Source organism: Endocarpon pusillum, assembly GCF_000464535.1.
Source record: "Endocarpon pusillum Z07020 unplaced genomic scaffold scaffold1275, whole genome shotgun sequence".
Classification (NCBI taxonomy): Eukaryota; Fungi; Ascomycota; class Eurotiomycetes; order Verrucariales; family Verrucariaceae; genus Endocarpon; species Endocarpon pusillum.
Genome location: NW_006913653.1, coordinates 34,678 through 55,369, shown reverse-complemented (window position 1 = coordinate 55,369; position 20,692 = coordinate 34,678). Strand labels below are relative to the sequence as shown.

At 49.3% G+C, this 20,692-nt stretch overlaps 6 protein-coding genes across 6 annotated transcripts; 1 reads left to right on the top strand and 5 right to left on the bottom strand.

Moving 5' to 3' along the window:
• Nucleotides 1-1,082: 1,082 nt before the first annotated feature.
• Nucleotides 1,083-2,470, bottom strand: EPUS_03176 (uncharacterized protein; the record flags this gene model as incomplete). The annotated part of the gene is made up of 4 exons (XM_007789606.1): nucleotides 1,083-1,871; nucleotides 1,967-2,010; nucleotides 2,099-2,208; nucleotides 2,295-2,470. 4 exons carry the CDS (start codon nucleotides 2,468-2,470, stop codon nucleotides 1,083-1,085), a joined length of 1,119 nt encoding a protein of 372 aa, XP_007787796.1.
• Nucleotides 2,471-3,427: 957 nt separating this feature from the next.
• On the bottom strand, nucleotides 3,428-4,450 carry EPUS_03175 (4-hydroxy-2-oxoglutarate aldolase; the record flags this gene model as incomplete). Its single annotated transcript, XM_007789605.1, has 1 exon — nucleotides 3,428-4,450. The coding sequence occupies one exon, from the start codon at nucleotides 4,448-4,450 to the stop codon at nucleotides 3,428-3,430; it is 1,023 nt and encodes a 340-aa protein (XP_007787795.1).
• A 1,898-nt stretch (nucleotides 4,451-6,348) lies between these two features.
• On the bottom strand, nucleotides 6,349-8,262 carry EPUS_03174 (Purine permease; the record flags this gene model as incomplete). Its single annotated transcript, XM_007789604.1, has 2 exons — nucleotides 6,349-7,102; nucleotides 7,166-8,262. 2 exons carry the CDS (start codon nucleotides 8,260-8,262, stop codon nucleotides 6,349-6,351), a joined length of 1,851 nt encoding a protein of 616 aa, XP_007787794.1.
• A 1,169-nt stretch (nucleotides 8,263-9,431) lies between these two features.
• EPUS_03173 (uncharacterized protein) lies at nucleotides 9,432-12,714 on the bottom strand (the record flags this gene model as incomplete). The annotated part of the gene is made up of 5 exons (XM_007789603.1): nucleotides 9,432-9,887; nucleotides 10,905-12,065; nucleotides 12,111-12,446; nucleotides 12,494-12,643; nucleotides 12,700-12,714. The coding sequence occupies 5 exons, from the start codon at nucleotides 12,712-12,714 to the stop codon at nucleotides 9,432-9,434; spliced, it is 2,118 nt and encodes a 705-aa protein (XP_007787793.1).
• Nucleotides 12,715-14,684: 1,970 nt separating this feature from the next.
• On the bottom strand, nucleotides 14,685-15,332 carry EPUS_03172 (uncharacterized protein; the record flags this gene model as incomplete). Its single annotated transcript, XM_007789602.1, has 1 exon — nucleotides 14,685-15,332. One exon carries the CDS (start codon nucleotides 15,330-15,332, stop codon nucleotides 14,685-14,687), a length of 648 nt encoding a protein of 215 aa, XP_007787792.1.
• A 3,521-nt stretch (nucleotides 15,333-18,853) lies between these two features.
• EPUS_03171 (KRR1 small subunit processome component) lies at nucleotides 18,854-19,924 on the top strand (the record flags this gene model as incomplete). Its single annotated transcript, XM_007789601.1, has 2 exons — nucleotides 18,854-18,913; nucleotides 18,962-19,924. 2 exons carry the CDS (start codon nucleotides 18,854-18,856, stop codon nucleotides 19,922-19,924), a joined length of 1,023 nt encoding a protein of 340 aa, XP_007787791.1.
• Between the last annotated feature and the right edge of the window lie 768 nt (nucleotides 19,925-20,692).

Here is a 20,692-nt window from a genome sequence, read left to right as displayed (position 1 = left end):
TACGTTCAGTCCCACGCACGTTGAGAACTATCAACGTTCATTTGCTTATCAACGGCGGACGCTAGGAGGCTGCTGGGAATGTCAAGTTAGCTTTGAACAAAGACCGCAGAGCACCCAAAACAATGATTGGCGTGAGGGGGAAACGACTGGTGCCGCTCTTGGCACAGCACGTAGGAACGAAATAAATGAGAATTAGAGCCAGCATACCATACTGTGCACTGTATCAGCTAATCTGTCATTATAAATCATGCCAAGAGCGACACCAATTCTTTCGATGGGCCTCGGGTCCGGGCTCACTACCGTAGTCATGACTTTTACTAACCCTCCACCCTGGGACATCGCTTCACTCCTCCGCTGACTCCTGGGTACTGTGCATAGACGGTGTATTGTTCATACATAGGTATCCTAGGATCCATCTCATCGCTGTCTGATATGAGGAGCTCCAGTACGAGTCACAATGAGGAGAAAGGGCATCGATCTCCATTCTTGTTGCCCTTCACAGCTGTCCGACAAAAGCCAGTTTACAGTCCTCTGAGGGCCGGCGTCCTTTTGGTCCAATAACAGTTCTTTAGATCGCAAAATGACCATTGAGCTAGTGTAACCGTGAAACATGCAGCTTGGTTGCTGAGAAAGATGAAGTTGAGGCCCTTTCTGCAGTTTCTGAAGAGAAGGACCCACTGTTTAGAGATTCTGGTTATGAGATGAACTAATTGAGATCTAGCACGCATCATCGCAATGAAAATGAAGTATGGTATACTGGCGTCTCACACGGGTATCTGTACACCGCAAGGCAGGCATTGTGAAAAAGATGTCGATTCTGGCAAAAAGCTGACTCCTAAGGTCAGTGACGAGAAGCCTACAGGTTGGGAGCCCTCCAGACGGACAACAGTGTTACACCAAGGCAAATTGGTTTCAGTGAGCGCATGTACCTCACCCGGCGGAAGCTGTACTTATCCGCCGTTCTAGCAAACTGTCGAGCTTGAGGCTACAGGGACAGATTCCAAAATCTTGATAAATTCAGCAATCCCGCTCAAGATTCGTGCCTCACCGTGGGCTTCTTTAAGAGCCGTCTCTCCACCTTCTCACCACTCTCGAATGCTTCCATCCGGTCCGTGAAAGCCCTTTGGCTGCCAAGGCTCTGTCTCCTTACTTATCGTTCTTACCATATCCTCATCAATCTCGATACCCAGACCAGGGCCCTTGGGTGCATGTACATATCCATCTTTGATATCCAGAATAGTCTGATCTTTCAAGTAAAAGCCCAAATCAATATCCCCAGCTTCAGTGTTATAATGGATTCCCAAACTCATCTCCTGGATACCAAAATTCGATATCGACAAGTCAACCTGGAGACATGCAGCAAGAGCAAGAGGACCCAGGGGGCAATGAGGCGCAATAGCAACATCATACGGTTCAGCCATGTTGGCAATGCGTTTCAATTCGGAGATGCCTCCGGCGTGAGCAACATCCAGCTGCAGAATGTCTACCGAAGCATCTTCGAGGAAGCGCTTTATGTCCCAGCGGCTGTACAGGCGTTCCCCGAGCGCAATGGGTATGCTGGTCATATCTGAGATCTGCTTTATCCCTTCGGGATGCTCGACCAGTACTGGTTCCTCTATGAAGAGGGGTCGATGTGGTTCTAGAGCTCTAGCCAGCTGCTTCGCCATAGGTCTATGTAGCCGGCCGTGGAAGTCAAGGGCGGCGTCCATGCCAAGCGCCTTCACTTTGGCAAGGCGTTCGATGGCGGAGTCGAGGGCTGCGGGTGAGTCAAGCCAGTCTAGGTCTTCTGTTGCGTTCATTTTGATGCACTTCAGCCCTTGTTCGCTCCGTGCTTTCCTATCAAGATTGTTAATGCTGTGTTCCGGGTTGCGCTGAGGGTCGTTAGAAAATAGACGCACGCAGCGACCTCTATATCCTGAGGTCGATCTCCTCCTATCCAGCAGTACACCCGGCATTTATCCCTCACCTTACCACCCAGAAGTTCGTATATCGGCACGTTTAGATTTCGTGCTTCACAACACCATCAGCTCCAAAAAGATTCAATCACGGAAAGCGTCCTTCCGGCTTCGCAAAGTGGCATTCCAGACCGAATTCTCACCTTTCAAATCCCACAACGCAATATCAATCCCAGCCAGCGCAGACATGAAAACCGCACCTCCACGATAGAACCCTTGTCGGTACGCTGTCTGCCATATACGTTCGATTTCACTTTCTCATACCACCCAACCCCAAGTCAGCACAGATAGCAGCAGAGTAAACACCAGTCTCCCCAGTCTGGTACGGACTTGACGTACTTGGCCTCCATCCCCAGAATCCTGGTCGTCAACTCATCCAAAGCCCCCTCAACCGCCAAACTGTGTCCTTCCAGTGTCGCCTCGCCCCAGCCAGATCTCCCCTCCGCATCGGTGAGTTTGACAAACAGCCAGCGTGGTTTCACGCGGAAATGTTCTATCGTCTGAATTGGCGCCATACCCAACCTTCCTTCATTGGAGGGACTATCAGGGGCAGGAGGAACTATGGAGTTGGTAAGCTCGGAAAACTTTCATGGGTAGAGAAATAGTTGTTGAACGAATCAATTTGAGGTCACAATACTGGATGCAAAAGAATTCAAGGTGATGAAATGACCCACTCACAGGAATAACAATAATGATAACACCCGTCCACGGGCACATATGGAATGAGCCACTAGGCAGTATTACCCTCGCTCCTCTCTCTCTCCGTCTCTCCCTTGACCGCCCTTCCAATCTACTGAACTGGTACTCGTCCCAAGCCCCTTATCCCATTGTAGCTCGTATTGCATAACCTCCTCCTACTCCTCCTCCCGCAAAAGGGGACGCTTCAACACTGCACTCGGCCCAAATGCCAGAGCTAAATGTGCTCCGAACCACGCTTGGTTCGTGTAACCCTTCCCTTCCTGCCGGCGGTACGGAGTATACCGCTACTGGTATGGCACGTGGTACGTAGTACGTAGTATTACGTAGTGTGTGTGGGGAGGGGAGGGGAAAGGGGCAAAAGGAAGTGCCGGAGTGCCACAATGCGGGGAAGACCAGGGGGGAGCTGACTCGCAAAGGGGAAAATCACGGGAGGGGGTGTCTGGGGTCACGCCACATCCCGCATTACTAGCCATCAGGACCTGTTAGGAGTTAGCGGGTATGGTTGGGACCCGATGTCTTCCACACCGACAAGAGCCAAAACGATGATGCTCAGAGGCTCCTTTCGCTCTTTGGACGGGAGGTGCGTAATAAGTATGAAGAAGGCACACGACATTCACACAGCTGCAGGCTAAAAGCTGTGTTATGATGTTATTCCAAGGCCATGGATGTAGACTGTCAAAGCATGACGTAGGCACTTTTTAGCTTCCCTGCTTGTTACCCGCATACACTATTGCGACCACATGGATACCCCCACAGACGAAAAGGAAACCTGCTCAAAGACTCTGCTCCAGCTCCATAATCTCCCGAAACTGCTCTTTGAGCGCCCGAGACGCCTCCTCATCCGGAGCAATACACGGTCGTCTCGGAACGGCGCTATATCCCTCGTACAGTCTCAAAGCACCTTTCACGCCCACAAACCCACCTTTGATGGCGCTCCAATCGCCTCTCGCTACTATTGCTTGCAGCCTTTGCGCTTGAGCGATATCTCCCTTTTTGTATAGTTCCATGACCTTGACGCATGATTTCGGAGCCAGGTTCGCGAGGCCGGAGATGACTCCGTCTCCACCGGCGATCAGTGTAGGGAGGATGAAATCTGCAGAGCCACCTGTGGTGAGGAAATCGCCTTTCGTGCCAGAAGAAATTCTATTTAGTTTGCCCGTATTACCGCACGTGAGCTTCACCCCCACGATGTTAGGGTGTTTGGACAGCGCAAGGATCTGGTCCGAAGTCATGTCTAGACCCCCGGCAACGGCGGGGAAATTGTAGATAAGGAGTGGGATGGGGGAGGCGTCTGCTACAGCGCGGAAGTGGGAGAGAAGGAGATCAGAATTCAGGAGCGAGCCATAGTAGCTTGGTGATATGACGAGGGCGTAGTCGCCGCCGGAGTTCGATGCGTCTATGCAGAGACGGATTGTTTCTCGCGTTGATTGTGCGCCACATCCCACGATGATGGGCATGTCATCGTAGCCAGCCGAGCCCAGAGCTTTACGTGTTGCTTCGGTGATGGCAGCTCGTTCTTCACGGTCGAGGTGGACGGCCTCACCGTTGCTGCCGTGAGTCACGATCCCAGCGACGCCTCTCTCTGCGAGTCGTGCCGCATGCTTCTCGGTTGAGGCGATGTCCACGTCTTCGTTAGAATCAAAGAACGCCACGGTTGGGACATAGATGCCGGGAAGCAACCTTCTGGTAGGGTGTGAGGGTGTTCCATTGTGGCCATTAAATTGGTGGTAGTGTGATATCCCTTTCAGAGTACCATTCGACGAATGGTCAGAAGTGGATATAGCTGAAGGAGCCATGTTTGGTGGTAGTACTTTGCGGGAAAAGGCAACAGTAGGGGGGACTTGATGCAAAACTTACAGATTATTCCGGTAAACGAGGAAACTTGCCTCGCTTTTCTAGCATTGCTGCGCTCAGACAAATCAACTCGTGATGTAACACCTTGCTTGCCGTTATGCCGAAAGACATCCCACTGCCGGGAAGGCGACTCTCCCAACCGGCAGCGTCTGCATCACGGAAGAGATTAGAAGTTGCCATGCCCCGGGATATTCTCGACACCATGGTAGAGGACGGTAAAAAGCAAGGTCAACGCATTGCCTTGGTGCGGAGTTTGTAGGAGTGGGAATGGAATTTTGCTCGCGTCCAGGTGGTTCTAGTACTTTGACAGGAAGCTTAATACCCTGACAGCCCCACGCCAAATACTTGGCCCCTACCTAACAAGGCCTAAACGAGAAGCCCCCGCATTTCATCTCGCGTTTCTCCGCTTCATCCGCTGTCCAAGAAGCCAAACTGACAGGATGCGGCTTTGCTGTCAAGAAGAAAGACGTGGAAGTGCAGAAGGGGTGACAGCCATGAGTGGTCATTGGACAGCATGTAGCAAGCAAGACTACTACGTAGGACTATGTAGTACTACGTAGTACGTGGCTGCTCATTCCTACGTAGTATTGTGAAATCTCCACAAAGGGAAGGGCACAACGTGGGCATCTTCCAAATGACAGGGAGGGCCGAACCACCAATCACACAAGCCAGGAGAATATCATATCCATACCCAAGACAGCTCTCCGTAGGGGAGTCTCAGGTTGACCGTCACGGCCAAAAAGAGAATTTGGCAACATCTTTCATATCATGGGCTGACATGGGCTAAGATCCCAGTTGGCCGGTATCCACATGCTACGTAGCAGGCTGTCAGCCGCTATAAGCGCTCATTGGTTGGATTTTCGACGTGGAACCCCTGCGTTTCGCATGCTTTTGATTGCTCACTCTCTACTGCAATTTGGCAGCTAATTCCGCAGTGGCGTACGGCAAATTTGTACTCACTACGGATATGTGCGCCCTACACAGCTTTTGGAGAGAGAACAGAGCCATTTCTTCATCCTAGTTACTTGATACAGGCAAATGTGCTGATTTTCCATCGTCTACCCTTCTCTACTCCATCTCAGACTCATTGCAAGTTAGATAATTGTCTTCATGTTTGATACTACGCTGGCGGTCACCCAGCGTGAACGTTTTCCATTACACTGAGTTTGCTATGTATAAAAACTAGGGTGAGTCTGCTTAGTAATCCTAATCTTCTCTGTTGGTGACAGTCCACGTGTGGGAAAGGCCCGTATAGAGTCTTTTTCCCCGATTGGTTTCCCCAATTGGTGGTTCCGTTCTTGCCATTCACGGTCATGCATTGTTCGGTATGTCCACATTTGAAAGAAAACTATTGCCTGATCCGGCCCGGTCCAATTTGCCACATATGGCAATACTTCGCTTAATATGTCAGTTTTTTGATTAATTCTCCTTGTGTCCTTGTTGTTAGGATCCCAGGGGAGTGCAAGGGCAATGGAACAGTAGGAGGTCAATGGATTAACTTATTGAGCGCAGAGAACTAGAATCTATCTAGAAGAGATATCTAAATACGAAGAGGCCTTTGTGCGCATAGAAGAACGTAGAACCTTCTTGACAGCTGCCAAACAAGGGAATGATGCAGGCGGTCATAACACTTGTGTACGTAGTACGCTACTACACGGATACTGACATGAAATGTGAAAGCTAGATGTGTAGCATAAGATGGGTATCTGAAAATCGATTTGTACATATGATCTCAATCCACACAAATGATTTCGTCTCAGCTATCCCGATCATCTCCAGAAATATCACCCGGCATCCACCACCTCTTTCTCACAAGTCATACGGTACTCGAACCGCCATCTCAAGCCGACTTCCCCACTGCCGCCTTCTCCACATCATCACTCAAGCTTCCCCCGCCCACACTCTTGCCCCTATCTGCCCCATTCAGTTCCGCACTCCTCCTCTGTTGACTGGGTCGGCGAATCCTCTCCCACTCTAGCCTATCAGCTTCGTCATCCGCTTTGTCCGCAGTGATCTCCACCACTTCATCCTCAATCTCCTCTGGGAGAACTAAGTTTAGGAACAGACTGAGGAATGCTGTAACGGCAAAGCCGGTCTCCATGACCAGCTTTATGGCATTGAAAAATCCAGCAAGGGCGTCGTTATCAGTTGATGAAAAAACATGTTCAAACCACGATGGAACAAGTGTGGCTCCAAATCCGAGTGCCAAAGCGGCGGTGAGGATAAATCGATTTCGGCGCGTGAAGGGCACCGTGCTGATAATGCGGATACCCGAAACAGCAACCGCAGAGAAGAGGAAAGTAGTCATTCCGCCCAATACCGAACTTGGAATGGCTACAAGAGATGCCGCGAATTTCGAAAAAACCCCCATAATGACAAGGAAGAAGCAGGCACAGTATCCAGCCTTGCGATTAGCACACTTGGTCAGCGCAATTACGCCATTGTTCTGAGCGAACGTGGAAACGGGAGTGATAGTACCCAAACAGGCAAGTAGCCCGTTGAGGCCGTCGGCTAAAACGCCGCCCTGGATGCGGGAGTCGAATATACGACCTTCAACCTCAAGGCGAGAGACGTCACAAGAGGCTGTAATGTCACTACAAGCAGGAGAGTTAGCTATCGACCCGGAGGAATGCGCTGAAGACTTGGTTCGGGCTTACCCAATAGCCTCCATCATTAGGACGATGTAGACGGCCAAGAATGGCAAAATCAACGGGGCATATATGGACAAGGGGAAAGTCTTGACCCAGATGAATGACACAGCAGGGGCGCTGTCGATGCCAGCTTTGCTGAAGTAACCACAGGCACCAGCCACGATGCATCCCATCAACAGTCCAACGACGACAGCGCACGATTTCATAATAGGGCTGCCGAATCGTTCGCAGAGGATGATGGTGACGAAAACGAGAAAGCCGAGGCCAATGAATTCTGCTGAACCCCAGGGAAGAGGACGAGGAGCAGTGTTACTAGGACAGAGCTGGAAGGGGCCAGAGGTTGGTCTGGTGGAACAGGTACCCGATCCACCAGCCCAGTTCTGGAAGCCGGATCTGATGAGATTTATACCAATGAGTGCAACAGTAGGACCCGTAACGATTGGCGGAAAGATCTTTTTCAGCCATGTAGGTTTAGTGAAGCTGGCTCCGATTTCGAGCAGAGCGCAAAGTGCAGCTGTACCAATAATTGCACCATAACCCCGCGGACAGGGCAGCCTGGTCCCCACAGCATCTGTTGGGCAGAAACCTGTCTCGTACATCTGCGTCAGAGCACCAGTAGCCACCGGGATGGTTGCAAAGGACGTTCCCACTACAGAAATCAAGCCTGTGCCAATGAAGTACGGTGTGCCGTAGATATGGAAGCGAGTGATCTGGATCGAAGACAGAATACCACAAACGATCAAGGAGGTCGACACTAGATATTGAGCGGTTTCAGCGTCAAGGTTGGCGCCTCCCTGACCTGAGAGAATAATAGGCGGAGTAATAACACCTGCCAGCATGGCCAGAGCATGTTGGAAGCCAAGCACAAGAGCCAGCATGATGGGCAGCTTGTCATTAAGTCCAAAGAACGGTGCAGCTCGTCTTGCGCGTTTGAAGCCTGGGATGTTCGGAGTAAAGAGAAATGCATAATCGTAGTCGCCTAATAGTCCCTCTCTGGTGGTGAATTGCTTGCGCAGGCGACGAGGTATCTCGCTCATCTTTTGTCCAAAAGTTTGCCTGGCACCCGTATTGGGCGCAACAATCTGGTCTGGTCCGTCCGACATTTCGAATGTACTCTTTGCTCGTGCGTTACTGGCAGTTCAACTGGCAGCTCAACGGTGTGAATATATGCTAGAAGAATCACTTTTGGAGGTTATGTGGAACTCTTTCGATCACTTATCAACTACCCATGCAGGGTGGCTAGATGTTCATGTTATTGACGCAAGTGGATCAAGCTGTAGCAGATCGTCGCCGAAATAGGTAGATCTGCGATAAGCAGTCAGATCGACGGGAAGACCTCCAGCTGGTATCAGGCGCGATAGCGATCTTTGATTAGGAGAGTCAATTGGTATGCTATAAGCTTCTGTGGAGGTGCCTGACAACAAGTATAGCAATTGATCGTGTAATCTGTTCGAGTGCAGGGCTAAATCGACCACAGCATTGTTGTTGGGCATCAGGATATATGGTTGATCAACCGCTATATATGCTCTCCAGAACTCATAGGATAGCTTTGGAACGACAGCCCTGTCAAGAGGTTCTCTGTCAGATCTCCGCACAGCTCACCATTCTTCTCCATAGAAACCCGGCGAATCACGAGTGGCCAAAGGCGGGATCCACCGTGAGGGAGTCCCCTTGTGACCATGGTGGCGCGCCAGCAGCAGGAACAGCAGTGTGGCAGATTGGGGAATAGTGGCCCTCCAAGACGCACAAGGATGAATGGTCGAGAGTGACAGCTATCAACGAAGTGGAGGCTAAACAGATAAGCCTGAAGGGCAGCTCGAGACGATTGTAGATGTGTTCCGGTTATGCCCATGGTGGCAAAGTCATGTACCAATTACGTACTACTACTACTAGTTAGTATGTAGTAGTAGGCTCTCGGTAGTTAAGTAACTTAATCTGTAACCAATCATTATGAGCACGGCAATATCCGCATCTTGGTAGGTTTCTCGAGCCATTGTTGCATGCGGACCAGAACAGCCCAGATCCTAGAGAGTGGCTCGTTGCTGTCGGCTTACTACGTAGTAATCCTGAGAACCAATTGGCAAGATGCATGCACAGTGCAGCAAATTCCAAGAAGGTAATCTGGCAAGTTGCAGATGTTGGCGCTTGCACCCCCCCATTGCAACCAGATTAATGGGTTTAGTTTGTATGCTCTGTTGGTATGGCCATGCTGACTGGATAAATCGAGCTCAACAAGATGCAGGAGAGGATAGTTCAAGCAAAGTCAATTGTCTTACGGTTTGAATCTCATCCTAAAGCCCTTATCTCCATCTCCATCAATGGAGGAGGCTATCTGTCTGACCACATAGGTAAACCTAGCCACGACTTCACCCTCACTTACGCTCATGGCGTTGAAGTGTTTACGCACAGCCATGGCGAGCTGCTCTTTGGTGTGCTTGTCACAATCGTTGTTGTCGATGGCAGATGTATCATTAGCGGGGCCGTTGGCAGCCCCTTTCAATCTTGAGCTGCTCCTTTCCTTCAATCCAGCTGCTATGGCTTTCCGACTCTTTTTTAGCTGCCGTTGCCTTCGTCGGGCCGCAACCACACTCGGAGAATGCAGGCCTTTACGTGCTGCGTTGGCAAAGATGAGATGTGCTTGAGGGTTTGTTTGCGAGCTTGGTGTGTTCAAACGATACGCGTGCCGGTAGGTGTGAAGGTCTTTGAGATCCATATCATGCCATGGTATCTGGTCCCACGTTGTCAGTACCGAGGCAGCATACTTGGGAAAGATAATGGCAGAAGATGAGTGATGAGTGCGGGAGTTCATTCGCTGTACGTACTCGTGGAATGTCCGGGTCTACTGGGTCCACCAGTACAGAAGATGTGCCATGCTGAGCGCCTCTGTGCAGTGAAACAGAGACACCATTCTCCCCTGTGTATTGCTGTGATGGGCCACCTTTCTTGCTCTTTGATATCATAGACGTGGTAGACATTGTCACTAGGCGATCTTTGCGCGCAGTAATTGAAGCGTCACACCAGCAGTCTTCCGGGGTGCGAGGCCGGTCTATGTGTGGTAGTGGTGGCACAGCAATGAGATAGACGGTCAATGTTCCCCTCTGCCTTACTATGGATCGGTTCTGGTGATGGTAGCAGTCTTGTTGAACCCTGCGATAGATATGTTTGATACTACTAGTACTGTTGCACACCTCTCGAGATGTTCTTGGGAGGCCAAGCCATCTTCGCGCACTGTTCAAGGTCTCCATCAATGACGCGCCAGCCTCGGCAAGTCTAATTGGACCGACGGGCAAACCCAGCCTAACCTAACCTAACCTGGTGGTCACAAGCGACGTGAGGTGGGATTTGCTGTGGGTTGGCATTGAGGGTAAATCAGATGTGGTCAATGTGGTCTCAGATCTCTGTTGGATCACTTTTATTACAGCGTCATCTGACGGATGATGTGCAAGCTATTCTGTTGTAGGAGTTTCCCCGTTCCCTCCTCGACTCGTTCGGTCTATCCGAGCCATTAAAAATGAGCTTTGTGCTGGTGAAGTAACCAGAAGACGTGAAGGCGTTGCAAGTTCCCTTACTAGTTGGTGTCAAAGAAACGCCAATCGCCAATCGCTATGTTATGCTGTCCATGTCGCATTCGATGCGATCGTCCCTACCAAGTAGTCGTGTTATCCGTCAGACTTCATGTATCCAGACCTGCGGATGAGTGTCAGTGTGAACCGCAAGCAGAGCAAGAAGGAATTGCCAAACCCACCTCCATCTTCCCCATGTCCTGCTTTTCCCGCCTCGCAGCTGACTTTGCGCTCTCAATCAGCATGTCCAAGTCATCTTGATCACCCATCGTGATCATGTCACCATCATCCTGCATCTGCACTCTCAAGCGTCTGCGCAAGCCAAACTTCTCGCGTACCTTGCCCTCGAAATCACCGTATTCGACGGCAGGCCCGATCATAATATATCGCGTTTCCGCATTCGAATGAACCTTGACACGGATCTTCTTGACTTCTGCCAACCGTCTTGTGCTCGATCTGTGATTGCCCGAAGGTCGACGTGCTTGCATACCGGGACGAGCTCCTGCACCTCCCATCATCTCGAAGTCGACACCATCGTCTTGCATAAAGTCGTCATTCTCATAGGCGTCAGACATGTACTCCTCTTCCTCATCGATATATGCCGGCTGTTGTCTGTTGCCACCCATGTTATTGGAAGTACCTCGTCGGACTAGACCTTTCGGCGCTGGTGGGCTTTGATACATATCATAGAGGTCCGTCATCGACTCATCGGTGGTTTCCCGGTATAATGTGGGTCGACTCTGTGATGGACCACGTCGGATGGTTGGTCCTCGTGGTTCTGAAGCGGTTCGCATTGCGCCCATCCTCTGGCGAGGTGAGACCATCGTTTTCGGCTCTTCTGTTATCGGAGGTGGTGCGCGCTCCGTGCTACTCATGCTCATCGGATCGCTCATCGACGACACATTTGTACCTGTTCGTTGCAGGGCTGGTGGGCGGTTCGGCGGGTTGCGCACTGACGCTGCTCTCCCTGTCATGAGAGCGGGACCAGCACTCGAAGGCCCTGCTGGCTTATCGTTCTCAGGCGGAGGTGTTGGAGGGAACATGTTCCTGTTCATGGCAGGCGGCGCACTTTGTTCCCTCCCTCCACGGCTCGTGAGGCCCGGCTGTACCAGATTTGATGCTGCATAACTGATATTCTCAGTTGGTCGATCATCTTTGGCTCGTGGTTCAGCAACTAAAGCTGCTTTCTTCTCCGACCCTGCAAACCCTGTGAAGGCATTGGATCTGTCTGATGCAGCAACCAGACGAGCTTTGCCGAGATAATCTTTGGTTTTGAGATTCTTCACTTTGGCTTCATTCGGTCGATACAAAACGCCAACCGGTATAGAGAACACGGTGTAACCCTGCACATGTCAGCTTCTTGCCACTACGAAATACTTCAAGCTTACCTCTGCCTGCTCCCGAATGGCTTCGTCAATAACTTCGTGGTCTGGAGTGACCTTCTCTTTTACAGCAAATTCGAAGTCTTTCATACCAGCTTCATTCTGTTGCAAATAGATATAACAAAGGCCACGATTGAAGAGTACTTCGCAAGAATATAGCCGAAATTTCAACCCTAATTGCTCGTAATCAATGTATGTATTGCCACGGAGGTAGAGAAGGGTGTCGTTGAAATTGGCCAAGGCCTCCTCGAAGTCGCCAATCAAGAAATTCGAGACGCCTTGTTGGAAATATGCGACGGCTAGATATTTGTCGAGTTGAATGCACCGCTGGTAACATTCGACCTGTGATGGTCAGCGAACCATCTACGTCTTCCCGCGATCTTGCGTACCGCTTTCTCATGCTCGCCCAGCGTAGCATGTATCACACCGCAATTGAATAGGATCTTAGATGTGTCGGAGATATTGTCGAAGACTTTCAGGGATTCCTCGAATTCATTGTTGTCATAGTGGGCCAGTGCCTGTACCCATGTCTCAATTTCCTATTCCGAGTCAGCCAATTGTGTTAAAATCGAATGCCGTGGCTTGATGCTCATACCTGCTTGAGCGACATATCTAGATTGAGCTAAGGATCCTCGGTTGGTCTCAGCTCCACTCTTCTCCAAACCCGTTGTTCACCGCAATTGATCGTGAGACTAAGTTCGACTGCGACAGGTGACCTTGAGGTACTGTGGACCTAAGTCGGATCGGATTTATTGACGCCTTCAAGAGTATGCAAGAAATGTCAGAGCGGGTGGTATGGGGCGGGAAGGAAGGATGCCCACAGGAACGGAAATTGTAGGGTGGTATCGGATCGGCAGAGGCTCACTCTTGAGTCTTCGGGGCTTCGGCGCGTAACTGCAGGGAACGCGGGGTTCTAGATGGGCGGCTATTAAATCAAAGGGCAACCAATAGGTGCTGCTGTTAGAAACACAAGAAAAGACAACACAACTATCGACAAGAAACGTCAAGCCTCTCGTCAATAGTCGGGATTAATATTAATAAGTAAAAGAAATCACCTCGAGACCAGCACGGGAAGAAAGGACAGGTGTTCAAAAACGAACGACACCCAGCAAGTGATGAAAGTATGAATCCAAGGGACAAGGCAGGGTAGAAGTAGCATGTATTGAGTTAGCAGGTTTGACATGATGCATTGACTGAACGTTGAACAGAAGCTGGCAGGGCAAAGAATCAGCCAAGAGGAGGAAACATGTATCAGAAAGGACCCAGTCGGATGTTTCAAGCAGGCCGCTGGAGGAAGACCGGAGTGCTGAAGACAGGACCGGGGCCAAGGCATCACCAGTCCTCTGGATTCAGAGCAATTGGTGTCACAGAGTACCAAATTCGGTATGGTACACTCGACTTCGTCTGCAAGGGACAGTTACTGACAGGATCGGTAACTTGAGAAGTCACGCCTGCTGGTGAGAGAAGTCTGTGGTACATAGGGCCCCGGCTTATTCTTAACCGGGGAAATTCGCAATGTAAAATGAAATGGGTGATCTGGGATCCACCATACTCGTACTGCCTGCTATCCGTGAAAGCGAGACCGTCATAGTGGCGTCCGATCTGCACCATCGCTTCGAGCGTGTGCATCTTTGGTAGTAGTTTGGTTTCAACATCAGCCACCATATTAATAGCTTCATCTATCTCACCTGGGGAGCGTCTACGGCCTTTTCTTTCAATACCACGCATATCTCGGAATCACCGTTATCCGCTAACTAATCTTACAAGAATGATGCATCGCCCATTCGGACTCTTCGCATTGCAGTATGAAGGCGCGAAAAAATGTGATACTCTGCTTGTATGAGATGCTGGTAGAATTGACCCCATCTACTGGCCGGACAATACCGCTGTTCATCGTTCAGTCATTGCCTTGTACTAGCATAACTTCATGAGCTTCATGAAAGCCTTGGCGGATGTCCCGATGCTCTGAAATGGCCATTGTGGCAGGATCGCGCTTAAAATTATGCCCATGCCCAATGCCCATGCCCAATGCCCAATGCCCAAGACGTTGCCCCGCCTAACGACTCAAATTGCCTCTCATGCTTCCGAATGGGAGAGCCTAGCATTGCTACACCTTCTAATCGGACATGTTATCCCACCAGCTTCTGCTCGCCTGAATCGTGCTCATCATGAATCTGTGTAATGCTCTCCTGCTCCTCTGGTTCTCAGTGCTTGAATATTGGGCCACCAGCATAATGTTTCCTGGCACGATTGTTTCAATCCTCCCAGCTTGGTAGTCGGCGAGAACTTGCCATCATCACATTGACCACAATTCATGGATCATTTGGACACATCTCTCAGCTAATAATCAATGGTCAATATGGATGGATGTACTGGACATGCATGCCACGTTGAGACCCACTGAAGCGAGGAATTAGTAATCGAAGCTTTCCCAATCAAACAGCAATGTGAGGCCGAAAGACAGTCTTGACGTACGTGAATGCATTAGTATTATTTTCCATTGTTGACCTTTCCACTTCCGTGGTTGCTCATACCCCCAGTGTGCATCTTGTTTGAGAATTGCTATTATCCCTGTGCAATCTAACTCACTCCCTCATCCTCTTCTAACACACTTTCGAAGCTTCCTGTTCTGTCATGTGTTCCTCCTTCGGAAGGCATATCCGTATTTTGAGCTCGATCTCCTGGGATATTCATACCTCGTAAACCTTCTAAGGCGGTGTCGCGAGCAATCTCTGCCGATGCAGCAGCGTAGTCGCTTCTGCGCCGATATTTCTTCCTCCTCTTACTCCTGCTGCGCATGCTCTCTCTGCTTTCATCTCGTGCCGTCATTCCAGATGTGTCCTCCGTTGCATCCTTATCCTTGGTTTGACCATGCTGACTTCTTCTCTGCCTCTTCACGTTTGAGCTGGGCATGTCTGTCGCACTGCTACTGCAGCTCCGGCTTGGACTACGGCTTCGTCGCCGTCGCATAGTCCTATGTTTCGTCGACTGTGGGCTGACACTCCGGGTGGGACTACGTCCCCTTCGAGTGCCGTCGACGTAGCTTTCTCTGCGGCGTATCCGATGTCGGCCATCACTGTCCAACAGCTGTTCAGCGGCACGAGACCTCTTGGATCGAGCTCGAGAGTGTTCAGGTGATGTTGATGCGGACGGGATCTCTTTCATTTTGTAGATTGGCTGGTCTTGCTTCATGTGGTGCGCGGGTAGATTTGGTTGCGGCTCTTCCATGATCAAACAGACTGATCGGTAACTTATTCTTGCCCGACTCCAGTATGATAAACATAAAATGCTCTAGTCAGCTGCAAGTTTGATGATTTAGGCTGGAGATGCGTTTTCAGGTGACAAGGCTGCGCCAGGCAGACCGATTTCGCGGTGCTCTACGGACCAGTCCTTGCACTGCAGGGATAGAAAAGAGTAACAAAAGACGATCTGCTTGGATCCGACGTAAATGACAAGAAAATGATTTGATCAGCCTTGCGAAGTGAATAGTGGTCCGAGGTTCAAATGATCGTTCGTGGGTGGAAGCAATTTCAGCCCTGTGCATCTCATCATGCAGGGACAGCTGAGAATGCGCCTAACTAACCGGAGATTGCTCAATTTCACACACTAGAAGGCGTACCACGAACAAGGTGAGATGTACGTTTTCGTACGTTTGTAAATGAATCGAAACTCTCGACTTCTAACGAGGTTCCTTGCGGATAGGAAGATAGCTCACAGTTAGGGCTGGATTAGGATAATTACTATTGAAATGCCCAGTAAAGCGTCCATTGCAATCCACTGTAATGAAATTATGTTCATTTTGTTCTTCCGGAGTCCATATGGCCAGTTTTGCCAGTTTTGCCTATTTGCCACGCGTTGTGGGCCCTGATGGATGGCCCTGGTCTCCTCCGCATCCTCTTCTGCGTTTCTGTTCGTGCACAGATCCATTATATTTGATCTCCTTGGCGGACTCCTCATTTTGTGCATTTGAACTCTGCACAACATGAAGTGCCTCCTTCTGTTGGAACTGGCCGTACTTACTAGTACGCGGACAGCCAAATACTTGACATCACGTGACCACACTCTGCGCAGTAGTATCAGCCTCTCTTCCTTCTGGAGATAGATTCTGCAGGTAGATAGAATTCCACTCATCCACTTCATCACTTTCGAGTACTCGTTGATTTATCTGTATAAACAATAGCTTGTTTATGCGCTCAGGGGTAGGCTTATTGCCAGTAGTTTACCCTGTACTCCGTATAAGTAGCCTTCATAGCAGAAAATGGACACTTAGAAGCGTACGAATTCGCAAGCGTTGTTGGCGTTGAAGTGTTGAATTTGTATTTATTTTTGGGTATATTCACTTTGGAGTACAGAGTAATACCGTCAGCCTGCCTGCAACTATGAAGCCCGCCATTTCCTAACTTGGATCAGGGCTTCCCATATCAAGATTAGGGCCTACTATATTGGGACTAAAGCAAGTACTTGTATGGTAAGTTATTCAAGATTTTAGTCGTGTATTACGAAGAAATGATCATTGACAGACCCATGTGGCTGGAATGGGGCGAGGTCAAAAGAGCTCCTCGTCGGTAATCCAGCAGGAATGCACAAAGTACAGGAATGATGATACCAGTACTCCCAATGGATGGTCGCCGGCTTTCGGGGGTTTTGTTCATTGGTACCTTCGGACTAAGTAGTTAATGGGAACCGAGATCCCGTATTGAGTGGAAATGTCACGTGCATGTTCCGTTAGCCTGCTTGGCGGCTAGCTCTTAGATTAACTCTTGCTGCTGCTCAGCAGCTTCTTCTCCTCTATCCTCACTAGAATCAATCAAATTGCTCCTATCCATTGCAGGAAACTTGCAACTTGCGATGTGTAGACAGCATTGCATCCTAGATAGTACCACACTATCCAAGCCCAAAAGATTCTGTCCAGAAAGAAGATACTTATCATACATGAGGAACGGGCTATCAATCATAATGAGCCTCCGCTACTTCACGGCTCCGACTTCGTCGCGAGGGCTGGGTGGAACTGCTTCTGACGCATCCGCGACAACATAAACTCTATCATAAGTCGGATCTTGGTCTTGAGGAGCTTAAAACACTTTTGCCAAATCTTCGCTCTCCCTCTCCCCCTCGTGTAGAACTTCCGGAGCTCTGGGGATATCGTACTATTAGAGGGGTTTCGCTGGATCAATTGTTTAAGCAAGCTGCCGAAAAGGTTTGCTACTACTAGTAGTAGTTCATGGGTCGTCAGATCCTTTTGATCAAGGCAGAGGGATGTATAACGGGCTTATTTTCGGGTTCGAACTTCTGCTGAAGATGGTCTACGACGATGGAGGAAAGTACCGTCTCATATCACCATTCAAATCTAGCGCACGCAGCTCATCTGGCTCCGTGAACTCGTACCTTGCCCGATCCCTGCTCGCCATGATATCCAAGATACCAGGGTCGGCCACCGGTCTCCCAACTTCTGAATATCTCGTCTTGTAGGGACCACTGTCCCACGAACTTAAAACAATTCGAGATGCAGCTGTCTTGTCTTTCTCCAAGACCACATGGGGATAGCCACTCCTGGATGGCTTCAGTTTCTGATACCTGCCCACTTTGGTAGTATGAATTCTCTGAGCCAGACGGATCAGACTTTGCATATTTGTCGATGGTATACAAACTCATGGTAAGATACATTCCCGTAGATGTTCCCTTGTATCACACTCCCATCACGGGTAGAGGCGTTGCCGCTCTAGCTCTGGTCCAGAACCAATAGGGTTTATGAAGAGTACAAACGAAAGCTCTGGAATTTCGTACCTCCAAAATGCATCCGACTCTTTGCTGGGACAAATCAAATCCGAATTGGGGTTGGTGAGATGTGGGTCAGAGGAGTTATTCTTCAGTGTAGCATGGGATGCACGTACAAGCGAAGAGTGACGATATTGGAATAGAGGAGCCGATAGCTGCTCAAGCCGTGCAAGCGAGGAGGGATGGGATGAGAAGGGATCGAGTATTGACGAAGACAGGAGCAGTATGTCCATTTGAATTAAATTGGGTCGAATAAATCAAATCAAGTGCCTAGTAAATAAACTAAATCCGTGCTTTCATTAGAATCTGATAAATTACTATTTAAATGAGAGTCTTGACCCAGAAGGTATTTTATTTTGAAATGTTCAAGATTATTTTTAAATGGAAATGGTCTTGGCGGACTCTGTTCTGAGACGAAAATCCTTAACAGCCCTTCTAGTTAAACTTCTAAGATCATTTCACAAATGAGTCAAACCAAGTCAAGTCGACCTCTAGGATTAGTAGTTGGGCAAACCAAATGGGGGTCATGATTTGGTTTGTTTGACTTCATGGATACCACTGAACAGGAGGGATATCTTAGAAGAACCCAGGGAAGGAATCTGATGCTCAGTCACCTCTCCCCGTTGTTACTTTTCCAGTACATACACGCTCAAAGGCCGAGGTTAGAAGAAACGTAATGTAGTTGATCTCCTTTCGTGATACCAAAACATGCAAATCAGGCAGCACCTCACCCATTTTGAGAGGGTCGGCTCTGATGACAGATTTCGTGGCAGTCTGGGCCAAATCCGTGTTTGATTAGATTGCAAGGCCCGGCCCCAGCTCCAGCTCTATGCTACGTTAATGTGTTCTCGTCCTTTATGTCACTCAGATGACAGCCAAGATTGTAGTCCAATGATCGTGGATTTAGTTTCCAAATTTACATCTGCCACGACCATATAGAACATCCTTCCTCGTTCGTCATTGAACCCAGCACAATGCCATCCACATATAAAAAAGATAAGCCGTGGGATACAGATGATATCGACAAGTGGAAGGTCCGTCATGGCGTATTCTTAGGCAATTGCAAGCTAATCTAAGGTCAGATCGAAGAATTCAAAAGCACAGACAATGCTGGTGGCACTTTCGCAGAAGAGTCCTCATTCGCTACCCTCTTTCCCAAATACCGAGAAATATATCTCAAGCAATCATGGTCGATGATCACAAAGAGCCTAGAGAAGCATGGTATCGCCTGCACACTAGACTTGGTGGAGGGAAGCATGACTGTTAAAACTACTCGAAAGACATGGGACCCGGCGGCAATTTTGAAGGCCCGTGATCTGATCAAGTTGCTCTCTCGAAGTGTGCCTGCCCCTCAAGCTGTCAAGATCCTCGAGGATGAAATGGCTTGCGACATCATTAAAATTCGCAACCTGGTGCGGAACAAGGAGCGTTTTGTCAAACGGCGGCAGCGCATTCTAGGCCCCTCGGGTTCGACTCTTAAAGCTCTGGAGCTTCTTACGAATACGTACATTCTCGTGCAGGGAAATACTGTCAGTTCTATGGGTGGTTACAAGGGGTTGAAAGAAGTGCGGAGGGTCGTGGAAGACTGCATGGCCAACATACATCCAATTTATCACATTAAAGAGCTGATGATCAAGAGAGAGCTTGCGAAAGATCCCGAGCTCGTCAACGAGAACTGGGAACGATTTTTGCCACACTTCAAGCGAAGGACTCTGAACAAGCGTCGCAGGCCATTCAAGATCACGGACAAATCCAAGAAGGTGTACACTCCCTTTCCACCACCACAAGAGAAGAGCAAGGTTGATCTTCAGATTGAAAGCGGAGAGTATTTTCTTGGGAAACATGCGAAAGACAGAGCGAGGAAGGAGGAACGACTGGAGAAGCAGAAGGAGAAAAGAGAGGAGAAGCAGAAGCAGCGTGAACAGGCTTTCATCCCACCAATAGAGGGCGGTGCAGGGAAAAGGAAGAGGAAGAGGAAACAGGATGATGGGGAAGAGCCCAGCGTGATAGAAAAGAAACCAAAGAAGGACAAGATGCCGACCTGAGAACCGTGATACAACGTCTACTCCCAAGCAGAACCACACCGGACATAAGCATATCGTACCACCAACCATAAGCTCTTTCGCAGTTAGGAATCAAGCCCGCTGCGGCATCTCGGGAACGGAACTTATCCCTCTGACCGACTCCAGTAATTCATTGAGTAATAATTCAAGGTCACAGGACATGGTTTTCCGTTGAATGCTTCTGAGGAACATTCAGACGAGTGAACTACCACTGGTGACTGAACCAACCTTGGATCATTACTGTATGTTTTCAATATCAGAAATGGCTGCCTTTTCGCAGAACACTTCTTTCAATGTCGATTCCACCTGTTCTTACAACATCAAACTCGCCACTGGAATATGGGGGCACCTTGACATAAGGGCCTGGACACCCACAGTCAGGTGACTGGCACAAACAATAATATCGGAATTTGTCGCAAAGAAGGAGAAGAGGCATTTTGTGTTCGTTAAACATCAGCTCTTCAAAAGGCGCTGCAAGCTTTTCAAAGATCAATAAGTTTCGAAGACCTAAGCACCCAACAATTTATTGTATCCTAGGAGCAACGACCACAAAAAGCGTGCTTTGAAAAGGAGATCTGTAGTAGGGTTTTTTGGGTTTTTTGGTTCGATCAGCTTTCTCGCACGAAAGCTCGTTGGCTACAAGGCAGTCAGCTCCAGCTTCATAGCAGCCATCGCCGGCTGTTCTCTCCTTCGAGAATCTTGAAGGCAGCTTGAGATTTTTGGAGATACTTTAGTGCCCTGCCATTGCCT